At 35.4% G+C, this 13,265-nt stretch overlaps 1 protein-coding gene across 1 annotated transcript in view; it reads right to left on the bottom strand.

The window, feature by feature from the left end:
- LOC149575721 (TLR4 regulator/MIR-interacting MSAP protein) overlaps positions 1-8,214 on the bottom strand; it is a 98,845-nt gene extending 90,631 nt beyond the window's left edge. The window contains exon 1 of the mRNA XM_089815497.1: positions 7,957-8,214. Coding sequence (XP_089671623.1) covers positions 7,957-8,148 — 192 coding nt within the window. The 5' untranslated portion in view covers positions 8,149-8,214. The remainder of the gene's footprint in view (positions 1-7,956) is intronic.
- Positions 8,215-13,265: the final 5,051 nt, after the last annotated feature.

Genomic DNA, 13,265 nt, shown 5'->3' with positions numbered 1-13,265 from the left:
AACTACTCAAGCTTGTCCTAATTAGACTGCCTATGATCAATATAATCAAAAGGCAATGATGCTTCTCAAATTATCAGTAGTTGATGAACTGCTCCCTCAAATTCAATCCGACAAAACAACTGTCAAGTTGTGGGAGCACCTAAAGAAACTACATGAGACTTTCGATAAAAACAGAGCTTTCTTTCTCAAGAATGCTTTGTTTCCATTGTCAAGGATGTGCAGAAATCGCTCCAACAACACATGAATAGGATTCAGGAAAACCATGATCAGTTGCTTGTCATTAGACGCAAGTTGGAGGAAGAGGACATTGTGGTAATCACTCTCAAAAGTTTACCCAAGCCCCACAAGCATTTTATCGAGACTCTCAACATCACTTCTACTGGTGTTGACCTCAAGTTTACAAATCTTTGCACGCTTCTGCTTTGGCAAGATTGGTGGAAACAACAATTGGGTAGCAATTCCAACTCCACCTCCACAGAGCAAGCCTTTGTTCCTAAATCCTTTCAAAGGGATAAGGAGAGTCTCATTCACAACAATCTTCTCAACAGAAGTCCTCTACTCCAACATCAAAAGGCTCCAAGAAAAAGAACATCCAATGCAACTACTGCCACAAGTATGGTCATGTGGAGGTTGAATGTTGGAAAACGCTTAGCTGCCTCTTCTAAGCAATCTAGTTTGCAACCCAAAGTGAACAGTGTAGAGCACACTGAGTAGACAAAATTTGTCTTTTACACCTTCATGGCTAAAAGACCTGCAGATATGTCAAGTCATCTACCTGTTACATTTATTCAGGTGCCTCTCATCATTTCACCCACCGCAAAGACTGGTTCACTGACTACTATCCTTATTCAGATTCGGTCATTTTTGGTGGAGGCAAAGAGTACGCTGTTGTCAGCAAAGGCAATATTCAGACTCAGTCTGCTAGGAGGAATCTCATTTTCCTCGATGTGCACTACATTCCATGGATGGAACTGAATCTACTCTCAATCAATCAATTGTTGCAACACTCTCCATAGTTAGATGTCACCTTCAATTCACATCATCACTGAGAGGGAGACTTGGTCTATTGTTGCAGTTGGCGTTAGGGATCATGATCTTTTCCGACTTGTTGATTCTCAGGACTTAGCTATGGTTACTCGGTGGTCTTCTGTCAGTTCACTTTGGCATCAATGGTATGGGTACTTAAATGTGTGTTATCTCTCTCAGCTTGCTTGGGAAGAGCTTGTCCTTGGATTGTCAAAGATTCAAACTCAATAGCTTGGAGTTTGTGATGCATGCCAAACTAGGAAGCAACATTGCACACCTTTCAAAAGTGGTGATAGATGGCGGGCTTCTTAGGTACTTCAACTTGTTCATGTTGATATCTACAGCCCTAAGGTCACTCCTTTTGTTCTTAGGTCCAAGTATTTGCAAGTATTAGTTGATGATTTCAGTAGAAAGATGTGGGTTTCTTTTCTTAAAAAGAGATTACAAGTGTTTACTATATTTCTGAAGTTTAAACCTCTTATTGATAGAGATTCTGGGAAATATATTATTGCTCTTAGGTCATCTAATGGTGGAGGGAATTTTATTCTAAAGAATTCTCTAGCTTTTGTGATATTCATGGCATCAATATCCAACTACTCACACCCCACACACCACAACAAAACAATGTAGTTGAACGTTGAAACAGAACAATCACCAAGATGGCTAGATTCATGCTTGACCATAGACATGTTCTGAAGAAGTTTTGTGCAGGACCAATTCACACTATAGCCTACCTTTTGTCACCCACTGTGGCGGTTAAAGGCAAGACTCTGGAAGAAGCCTGTTCAGGTCCCAAGCCCAAAATCAGTCACCTGAAGGTTTTTGGCTCTCTTGCCTATATTTGGATCCCTGATGCATCACGCATCAAATTGGATGCCAAGAGTCAAAAACTCATGCTTTGTTGGATACAGTAGTCTTCACAAAGCCTACCGCTTGATCGACACTGAGACATTTCGTCTCTTGTACAATCATGATGTAGCATTTGATGAGCAACAAGGGCCATTCATGTATGTTTCTCTTATTCCTTATCCAACAAATCAGCCTATGCAGGCTCATGATTTGGGAGTTCAAATTCCATTAGGCCCCCCCAATGGGAGGGCTCCAATAGCGCCAATAGCTCCAGTAATACTAGTGATTCCTGTACAGACACCTCTGGCTTCTCCTGCAAGATCACCTAAATATGCAAATGCTTCGCCTAATTTTGATCTAGATTCTTCTAATGAGGAACCTGATCATAGAGCACCTCCTAATACTAATGTTGGTTCTTCTCCTCTCCAGCCTAAGTGGTGGGCTAAGAAACTTGTTGACCTTTGCGTTGATGAGTTCATCAATGGGACAAATACTCAAAAAAAGAGCAAACCTATAGAGAGTCAATTTTTTCTCTCAAGACCAACATTCATAGTGTGTTTGAACCTTAGACATAATCCAAAGTTAAAGGAATTTCAGAGTGGGAACAAGAAATGAAATTTGAACACCAAAACTTGTTGAAGAATCACATCTAAGTCCTTTCTGATCTTCCACCAGGGAAGAAACCCATTGGTTGCAAATGGGTCTACAAAATAAAATAGAAGTGTGATGGTACTTCGGATAAGTACAAAGCTCATTTAGTTGCAAAGGGCTATTCTCGATGTCAGAGTATAGATTACGAGGAGAACTTTGCTCCTACAATAAAGATGAGCACAATTAGATTAGTCCTAGCCATGGCAGGATAGTTTGGCTGGAAGGTCCATCAGATGGATGTCAAGATTGTTTTCCTGAATAGTGACCTACAAGAAGAAGTCTACATGACGTAACCTCATGGTTTCAAGGTTGTTGGCAAAGAACACTAGGTTATTAGACTGGTGAAAGCTCTCTATGGTTTGAAGCAGGCCCTTGGGGCATAGTACATGAAAATTGATAAGTACCTCAATGATCAATGCTTCCAAAAGAGTTCTTCAAACTCAAATTTGTAGATCAAGACTATTGACAGTGACATCATCCTTCTGATCATTTATGTGGATGATTTGATCATCATTGGCACTTCAACATCTTTGATTCAAGGAATCAAATAGAGTTTATGCCATTTGATATGATTGACCTAGGGCTCATGCATTATTGCCTAAGAGTTGAGGATTGGCAGCAACCTTCTGGTATCTTCATTTCTCAGTCCAAATATGTCAGTGCTCTATTAGACAAGTTTCGTATGCAAGATTGCAGGCTTGCATCTACACCCATTGAGAAAGGTCTAAAGTTATCAACCAAGTTATCAAATAGAGTTTATGCCAGTCTTTTGATATGATTGACCTGGGGCTCATGCATTATTGCCTAGGTGTTGAGGTTTGGCAACAACCTTCTAGAATCTTCATTTCTCAGTCCAAATATGTCAGCGCTCTATTAGACAAGTTTCGTATGCAGGATTGCAAGCTTGCATCTACACCCATTGAGAAAGGTCTAAAATCATCAGCCAAGTTTTGATTCTCCTCCAGTTGATGAAACTCCATACAGGCAACTAGTACACAACCTCATCTACCTCTCTGCTACTAGACTTGATATTAACTTTGCAGACAGCTACATCTCACGCCTTATGACAACTCCCAAGGCTGATCGTTGGATGGCAGCAAAGTGTGTACTTCATTAAGTGAAGGGCACTACTAATTATAGACTTCTTTAGTCTCAGAGACGTGATCCTAGACTTAGTGGGTTCACAGATTCAGATTTGATGGGTTTTGTTGCCAATAAAAAGTAAACTTTTTGATATGTGTTCAATTTGGATGGCAGCAAAGTGTGTACTTCATTAAGTGAAGGGCACTACTAATTATAGACTTCTTTAGTCTCAAAGACCTAATCCTAGACTTGGTGGGTTCACAGATTCAGATTAGACAAATTTTGTTGCCGATAAAAAGTAAACTTTTGGATATGTGTTCAATTTGGATGGCAGCAAAGTGTGTACTTCGTTAAGTGAAGGGCACTACTAATTATAGACTTCTTTAGTCTCAAAGACCTAATCCTAGACTCAGTGGGTTCGCAAATTCAGATTGGACGGGTTTTGTTGCCGATAAAAAGTAAAATTTTGGATATGTGTTCAATTTGGGATCTGGTGTCATCACATGGACCAATAAGAAGCAACAAGCAATCTATCTCTCCTCTACAAAAGCTGAATATAGAGGGATAGTTAAGGCAGGTTGTAAAGTTGTTTGGCTTCGTCAGATGCTTGGGGATATGCAAATGTCACCAGCAGGCCCAACAACTTTGTTTATTGATACCAAAGGCATTATCAAGTTAGCATGAAATCTAGTCTTCCATGAGAGAACCAAGCATGTGAATGTTCACTGTCACTACATTCGACAGTTAGTTGAAGACGGGACAATAGAATTGCAGCATGTTCCTATATCAGATTGCAGACTTTCTCACCAAGCCACTTGGTCCAACTAAGTTTGTCGAATTCAAAGGATAGCTTGGTGTAGTGGATAGATTAACCATTAAGAGAAGGTATTACAATAACAAATAGTTTCTATATCTATTTAATGGTTATTTATTGTAATCTATTCTGAATATTAGAATCTTTCTAATATTTAGTTAGTTGTTAGTTATCTGTTAGCTAGAATAGAATGTTTCTATTCTTGACGACTATTTCCTAAGGAAACATCCTTTATTCATTTGTATATATTGATCATTTGATCTCCATTAATATCAATCAAGTTTTTAACCAATTACTTGCCCTAATAGTTAATGTGTTAAAAAAGTGCACTTTATAACTGAAGTGATTTAAGTTATAACTTAAAAGATCAAAAAGTGCAACTTTATAACTTATTAACACATTTAAAAGAGAAATTTAAGTTAAAAAGATCAAAAAGTGCAACATAACAATAAAATAAAAGATTTTAAAGTTTTAAATATGCAATCAAAGTTCTAAAGTCTGATTACACATCCACTTAAAAGTTAATATCTTTTGATTGACAACCTCGATTAAGTCTAAGATAGCTCAAAACGAGCATGTGACCAAAAGCAAGAGATTGAAGGAAACAAAAGTACAAAACAATCAAAACAAACACACCAAATGCAAAAAGACTTTGAAGGCCTCAAAAATCAAGTATATGCTACTAAATTTGATTATTCTAATCAAGCTTTTAAAAACAAAGGTAACTTGACAAGAACCTTTAGTAAAAAGATTCATAATATGGGTTAGGAAAGGTTAGTTGACCAACTTTCACAAATCATAGAGTGAATCAACTTAGAGCAATTGGAAACTTTAATGACAAAGTTAAGGACAACAATGGTCGCTTTGTGACTACCCAAATCTGTCAGTCCACCTCTTTTTTGAATGCTCTTTTGCTGCTAGAGCCCAGTCCCTGTTCCTTGGTCAGCCAGTTGTGTGGAACTCTTTTCCTGGGTCGTCTTGGGTTAAAGTCTTGGCTGAATTTGTGGACTTCTTTAATGATAATCTCAGTGCTTTTTGGTCAGTTTAATTTTGTGAAATTCTGTGGTTTTTACAGTCCAAGCAAAATGGGATGATTTTTAAAAACAAACGAAGAAGGCTTACTGAGTTTAATGATAGACTCGCTTGTCTTTCCATTATGTTTTAGGTATCTGCTGTCATTGAAATACCCAAGGCCAGATTTATGATTCTGGCACCGAAGGGTCTTATGCCAATATACAAGTTCAATGTTAGATCTGCACATTTCTTCAATGCATATAAGGATATGTTAGACCTAGGTAAGCTTAAAGCTTTGGAACAGCTACTGAAGGATGGAAACATCACTAAAGCTGATATAGATGCCAAAAATAGAGAACCAAAACAAAAGGATGCTCCAATTTGGGAAAATGCAGCTGAACCAGATAGTGTACCCCTTTTGGATACATTTGATACTGATCAAACTGAAGGAAGCAATAATATTGTAGGGTCATGGGACTAATGATGACCAAAGCTCTCTCGTCTTATAGTATATTGGGTATGTTATATTTAAGTATCATTTCATAATTAGCATTTTCAGTCATACATACATACATACATATATATATATATATATATATATATATATATATATATATATATATATATATATGCAACACCCCCCACCTCCCCCGCTGCCACACCCCCGCCGTCCCCAGATTGAGGCCCTTTTTCTTCTCACACCCGAAACTCGTCCCGATGTCCCTCGCACCGCCGCACCCCGCGCCGGTGTAACAATGAATAATATTGTAGGGTCATGGGACTGTTGGTGACCAGAGCTCTGTTGTCTTGTAGTATGCTTTAATAATTGATCGTCATTTTTTTTTGAAGTGATGTAATATGTCTATGATAGCATAGCCTTAGAAACTCTGATGATACTGCCCATAGATTAGGTTTTTAGGATTAGTGTTTTGAGCAGGTAAACTGTTGAATATCTTGATGTAATTCGTAAACTGTCTCTAATAGAAAAACAAATGGTATTAAGTCTGGTGGCTCCTCTCTTGCCTGGAGTCTGCTCTGTACTCTGTTTTTTGGGAGAATGAGTGCAAATGAAATATTTCATTCTTCACGAAATTGCATGATTAAATAACTTTTTTGATAATTAGTACATATATTGTGTGGGCTTCATTTAAGTTAAATCCTTGCAAAATGAACAAAAACATTTCCGTTGAATCTTCCGACATGTTAAAAAAATTAAATTTTCCTCGTTTTTCCTACCGTTGCCAGGATTTGACTGGCTAATATGGATGATATTTGATTGCTCAAGCAATATTTGTAATAAATCTATAAATCAATTTTCAGCAATACCCAATGACATAAAGATTAAAAAGCATTGTCGAGACCCCTGGGTAGTCGAGCACCTAGTAAAATTACCTAACTGTAACCCCGCTAGTATATACGCATTCACATGTCCAAGCAGTTCTAATGTATTGATGAAGTAGTGGTGCATTCTTCAATAGACCGACTTAGATTCCAATACCCACATTGTAACAAGACTAACCACAAATTGGAGAAAGTGAGTGCGTGGGCTGGTTCATCCCAATAACCGATCCGGACCTGGAAATACTTAGTCAATGAAATAGAGGAACTGTGGGAAAAGTTTTGCTAAAATTTTATTCATCTTATGGTCTTTACATTTACCTCGTCCTGCTGAGACCTGCCCCTGGCCACTATGTTTGAAAATTCAGCACTGAAGTGGAGGACGGTGAATGCAACTAAGAAGTCTGGATTGCAATTTTTAGAGGCACGTAATAATAGAAAGATCAAATAACACGGTCCTAAGCATTATGGCACCTAAAAAAATATTTAAGAACGTAACCAATTCACAATGCCCACTAACATGCCCAAGGGATTGTGGATTGATGGTGAAGTAGTACATAAAGACAGCGGCCCAGGTTTAAAACCCCACATTACAATAACGCGATCCACCTCATCACTAAAACCGATGTGGACCCTGTGACTTTCCGGATTACCCGAATCAAAGGAAAAAACAATACCCATTAATACTATCTGCTTGATCTTGAACTTAGCAATAATTCACTGGCGTTTCGTATAAATCCGAACCAAAAAATTATGCTAAACCCGTGAATATTATCCAATTGATCTTGACTTTAGCAATATCCTACCAAAATCCTGTCGACCTCCAAAAATATAAAATGGTTTTCAAAACCTACAAAAGATCTCCGATGATGTTCCCAATTATTCATAACCCACGAGCAAACAAACAAAGAAGAAAACCTCGTGCATACAACCGATTTCCTGTTAAATTTAGCATGTATTTACAGATTACAATTGTATCTGACACCGTTCATGTGGAAATGCAAAGTAAAATGATCATCTACAAAATACCGAATAGCTTCAGTTATATGAAAGCACGCATTCGGGTATGTAGAACAATTAATCGACAAATCACCTCTAACTACAGCCTACATCGTATCATTTTTTTACGAAAATTTTAAATGTTCAAGACTTAAAAAGAATGCAGATGGCATGAAACTTACAGCAACAGCTCTACAAGCTCCACATTTGTCTTCTATAGAAACAACAGGGCGCAGTACATAAAGAATCAAAATCATCATCTGCAAGATCGATCTCCCCATTGCTTTGAACTCTTGAGGAGTCGTCGATACCTTGCAAAATTTCACACGCGCTCCAATCCTCGCCTGGCGCACATTCAAACATCTACTAGACATTTTTGGCTTCCAACGGGAGAAATATAAATATGACGGATCCCGCGATCTTCCTAAATTTACATTCTATAAGTCCGTTTGGTCCCTCGAAGATGACACAGGAATTGGCTTTTTAAAAATCTGGATTTGAAAATTTTTGCGTATGTTTCTGGGAAAATGGAATTAGCGTACGGGACTTCCAATTTTGCCTCAAAATCAGATTTTCCAACTTCTTCTTAGTAGCAAGTAGGAATTAAAAATCAAAACTTGATTATGTTTTTTAAGAAGTGTAAAAACAATAGATTAAACTACTTTTGAAATTTGCCTTCAACTCCAAGCTTATGCATAAAAATGTGTCTTCACACACATCTTCTGAGTGAAACAAACGGTTGAAGTAAAATTTCAAAAATTGGAATGAAGATTTGCAAAACCTTGATTTGGCTAAACTAAAGTTTGTAGAAGCCTTGATTTTTTAAATTTCACGAACCAAACACACTCTAAGCGCAGCTTGACTGGATAGTAAATTTAATGATCAATAGTCATTGTCTACACCAAGGCAATTTCATAAAAAATTTAAAGCAACTTTTTAGAATTTCGTTAAATTTGATTGTTTATGATAGAAGTTATCAATTTATTTGTTGAAATAGTATTCAATATTTTTAACAGGACTATATCAATAGTTAAGACTTTGAAGTTATTTTTGCTAATGATGATTATTCATAATTGAATGAATTTTGTTCCTTTTCTCAAAAAATAATCAGTAGTGTGATTTCAGACAGTTGTACAAGTAAGGGGATCTCTAATGAAGTATAATTGGTCTCACTTTTTTGTAGAGTTATTTTGAACATCTTAACAAGAATACATACTAATGTGGCATCGTATTTGATGATGTAGCTCTGAAAAACCTTAGTTGTAAGTAGGGGACTTGCCAAGTAAACTAGTGTAAGAATTGGGATGATTTGAAATTTTCACATAAAATTCTGAGAAGTGCAAAGTTAAGGTGTTCAACTAATGGGTCCTCTTCCTTAGATATATTCTAGAAATAGAAGGCTTTTAAATTTCTCAAGGCTAAAGATCCTTTAAGGAATGATCACTTAGTCTATTATTATTAGTAATCCTCTAATGTTTTGCATTAGGCTATTAATTTGGATGATAGGGATCAAATTTTATATCTCTACAAGAAACATTTGTGATTGTCTTGTATTTGTACTGTATCATCATATATGAATGACCAAAAAGTATTTTTACCATTTGTAAAAATATGAGATCATTTATACTAAAGATGTTTTCCAATTTATCATGAGGAATTTTTGCTCCAAAAGGCAAGTTTCTCTTTATTGGTGTGCAATGAGAAATTGGCTTTCATTTCTACTATTTACTTCACCCAGCTCCCAAACTTGGCTAAAATAGGTGACTTCTTACTCACATCAATAAATAATCAAATTAGTTATTCCACGTTCTACTGCAAAGTTGGGCATAACATGGGTGATACCTCAATTTCATCACCTTCATTTTGCTTTTACCACCACTTCTAAAACAATCGAATGATGAACTTCACAATGTCATTGTTTGTCAAAAATTTTAAGTGGTTTGCATTCATTGTCCTCAATTTCACTATCTTAGAACCCTCAATTATACAACTAAACATCCACATTTAGTCCTCAAAAATCCTCCCACATAGTTCTATAATTATTTTGACTTGATGACACGACCCATTTGAAATGTTATCTACTGCAATATTGCTTAAGCACTACACATACAAGATTTTTTTAACTCCTTCAAAGATGAAAGTTTTTAAATTAGTTTAATGAGCTTATTAGTCTTCCATAGTTGCATTTCTTATTAATTATTTCAATTTTTATTATTTGGAGTCTCCTTCAATTACAATTTTCGTATTTCCATTTTTTTTCCAAGTTTGTAACAAGAAATGTTGATTTAATTTTTGCTTTATTTTTTGTCCCCTACATTTTTTTAAGCTCTCAGCACCACAATATTTCATTTCAATCTTTAACTACACATTATGCATTCAATGAGCCCAAATCGCCTTCTCAAGCCCCATCAAAATTTGTTTTAATCCAACTTCCTTCTAAATTTGTCCACTTCACTTCATTGTCTTTATTTGAGATTAGATTAGTCCAAGAAATCCCATTAACAAGACACTCATGCATGCTAAAACATTAACATTTTGATTAAATATATTTATAATCTTTTTATAAATATAATGTAAACTTATCAATATAATTTGAATTCCAAGCAAGAATTCCATCATTTCTGGAGTGGACATCTCACTGCTTCGCAACAGTCGGCTAGAGTCCAATGAAGACTATGAGTGGAATTGTGAAGCTCAAACCAATTCACACAATGGTATTCATGGATCTCAATAGAGGATTGTTTCTACGACTGTGGCAAGCAATGTCATTATGAATTTCTCCATGGAAGAATTTACACATTGGTTTAAGTGAAATATTTTGTATGTTATTTATGATCTCTGGTCTTTTGCCTCTTGTATATCCAGTCGAAGGTGGCCTTTGGCCAATGAATAATGTAAGTTGTATGGCATAGTTTTGATAACTCTTATGTTTCTTTGTGATCCTTTAGTTTCTAGGTTGGTATTGGGTATGTTGGTGTAATGGCATGGTATAGCCTTCCATGGAAGTCAAGATGTAAACTATGCACTTTCATCTTTTTGATATTAATATAAACTACTTTGTTAACGATCAAAATAAATAAATTATGGAAGATTACTAAAAAAATTAATCATTTTCTCAAAAATATGGATAATATCAAAGTATCTTAAAATTAAATTATAATTAAATAAGTTTATTAGTTTATAATATAGACATTTTAATACAATGTATTATTATAATGTATTACTATTTAATATAAAATCAACATTCAAGACATTAATTTACAAGAACAAAGAGGTTACATTTGTATTTCTCTTGTATTGAAAAGTACTTTTACCATTTGTAAAAAATATGAGGTTTATGAATTAAAGATAATTTTCAACATGACATCAGTGAGTTATTTTTCAATTTTTCATGAGTAATTTTTCCCTAAAAGGCAAGTTGTGTTGGAAGCCTATTTGGAAAGTTGGATACTGAGAGGTGGGGAGTGAATCAGGATCTATAAAAATTAACTCACTTCAAAACACTTAATACATCTGATATCTTTCACCTTAAACCCTCATCTCAACGATATCATAAATCACATAAACATTTACTACAACGATGTATCAAATCTAACAATTAATCACATCAATGAAATATGTAATCAAATGATTAACACATAACACAAAGATTTTGGATACCCATAAACCCTCCAAGGTGAAGGTAAAATTAGGGTGGGGATGACACCCACAAATCTTTACTACTGTAGCAATAAAGTTTGTTTGTTTAGGCTATAATTTTGATCACTTATGATGACCTACCCTATGAGAGGTTTGCTCTGTTAAGAGCTTACAAGACTTATTCAATCTACCTTGATTAAAGGATTTAAAACTTACAACTAAGTAAGCACTATGTTGGGAGATTTACAAAGGTCTATCAGGAACACTCTATTAAGATATTTACCCTAAAACACTTGCGAGAATATATAAGTACTTGATCCTTTAGTTTGCACTTAATATGTTGATAACGGATCTCCTCTTTACACTCTTTGATATGATCTCAAATCTGATATATCTATATTTTTCCCTTCACTGCTCTATTTGATCGCTATATCCAGTTTATCTTCACACTTCACCTCTAGCATCCAAACTCATAACCTTTATTGTACACATTTAAAAATATGGTTTGGATCCACCTCTTATAACCATTAGATGAAGGTTCTAGATTGAGATCAATGATCCAAATCTCTCTCTTTTGCTACTTAGGTTTGGTTGATCACCTTGCGCAGGGCGTAATGATTCATAACAATGTGTGATCACCTTCATAATTGACTCCTTGGACAAAAACATGAATCTCCAGATCGCCAAAAATGGTTTGCCTCAATGTTTGTGACATTCCAAATAACTATATCAAAACTAGTTTACTCGGCACTTGAACATTCTGACACTCGATCATAACTATTCTACAATGTCGTCACTTGACATGTATTGACTCAGCTTATATTGTGTGACTCAACATATATATGCTCAGCATGAACTATATTCTAGATGACTCAGCATGTATTAGAGTACTCGATAACCATAGACATGCTTAGCAATCACTACTGCTTGGTTCATACATGAAATATATACAAATCTAGTTATAATTATTGGCCTATATGGGATGGCTCGGTTGCAATGGTAACCAACCAACGCTGCCAAATATATGACTAAGTATTTGACACAAATAGACAACATAACTTAGGGATCAACAATCTCCCCCTTTTACATTTGTGGCAAAAATACTTTGTCATGATCAAAACATTATATATCAAGACAAAAATTACTCCCCCTTAGATTATAATCCATAAATCTTATGACTCCAAAACTAATATATACATCCAAATTTACAAACATGATCAAATGAGTATACAAATGTGTACACCAACATACCTTTGATCTCTTGTTTTTGTCATGAATTATCTGATATATAGTTTGGGTCCATAAATTACGTTGTATTTCTCCAAAACTGATCTATGGGAGTTTAGAATCATATTCATTTTCTTCTCCTAGTTTTCCTTTAATTCATCAATAATGTGACTTTGAATCTCTAATATAGCAACAAGTATTAGCCATATTGTCACCAATAGAGAGTTATTTTAGATTACGGTAAAAACAGGTTTTGAAGGGACCCCAAAACCTTTTAACAAAAAAGAAAAGATAAAACATGAAGCACAACCAGGTTTTACAAGGACCTAAAACCCACAGTTTAAACAATAGCAAAATCAAGTTTTATAGGGACTCACAACAAAGATCCAAAAATCGAACCCAGGTTTTACAAGCACCTGGAACCTAGTTTTAACAACAGACAATTACCAGATGAAAAAACCAAAAACAGAGACCATTTACCAGGACCGATAAATATAACCAGGAGTAGAATAAAAACCAGAGACCGAAAACCAACGATAGTAAAGGCTGCCATTGCAGCTCTTTAATCATTTTGACCACCTCTTAGAGTTATTGATTGCTCTAGATTAAATATTTAGCAATATTA

Source organism: Cupressus sempervirens, chromosome 2, assembly GCF_028749045.1.
Source record: "Cupressus sempervirens isolate cs-2001-9-10 chromosome 2, ASM2874904v1, whole genome shotgun sequence".
In the NCBI taxonomy this organism is placed as follows: domain Eukaryota; kingdom Viridiplantae; phylum Streptophyta; class Pinopsida; order Cupressales; family Cupressaceae; genus Cupressus; species Cupressus sempervirens.
The sequence above is the reverse complement of the archived record's forward strand: the minus strand, read 5'-3'. Positions and strand labels throughout refer to the sequence as shown.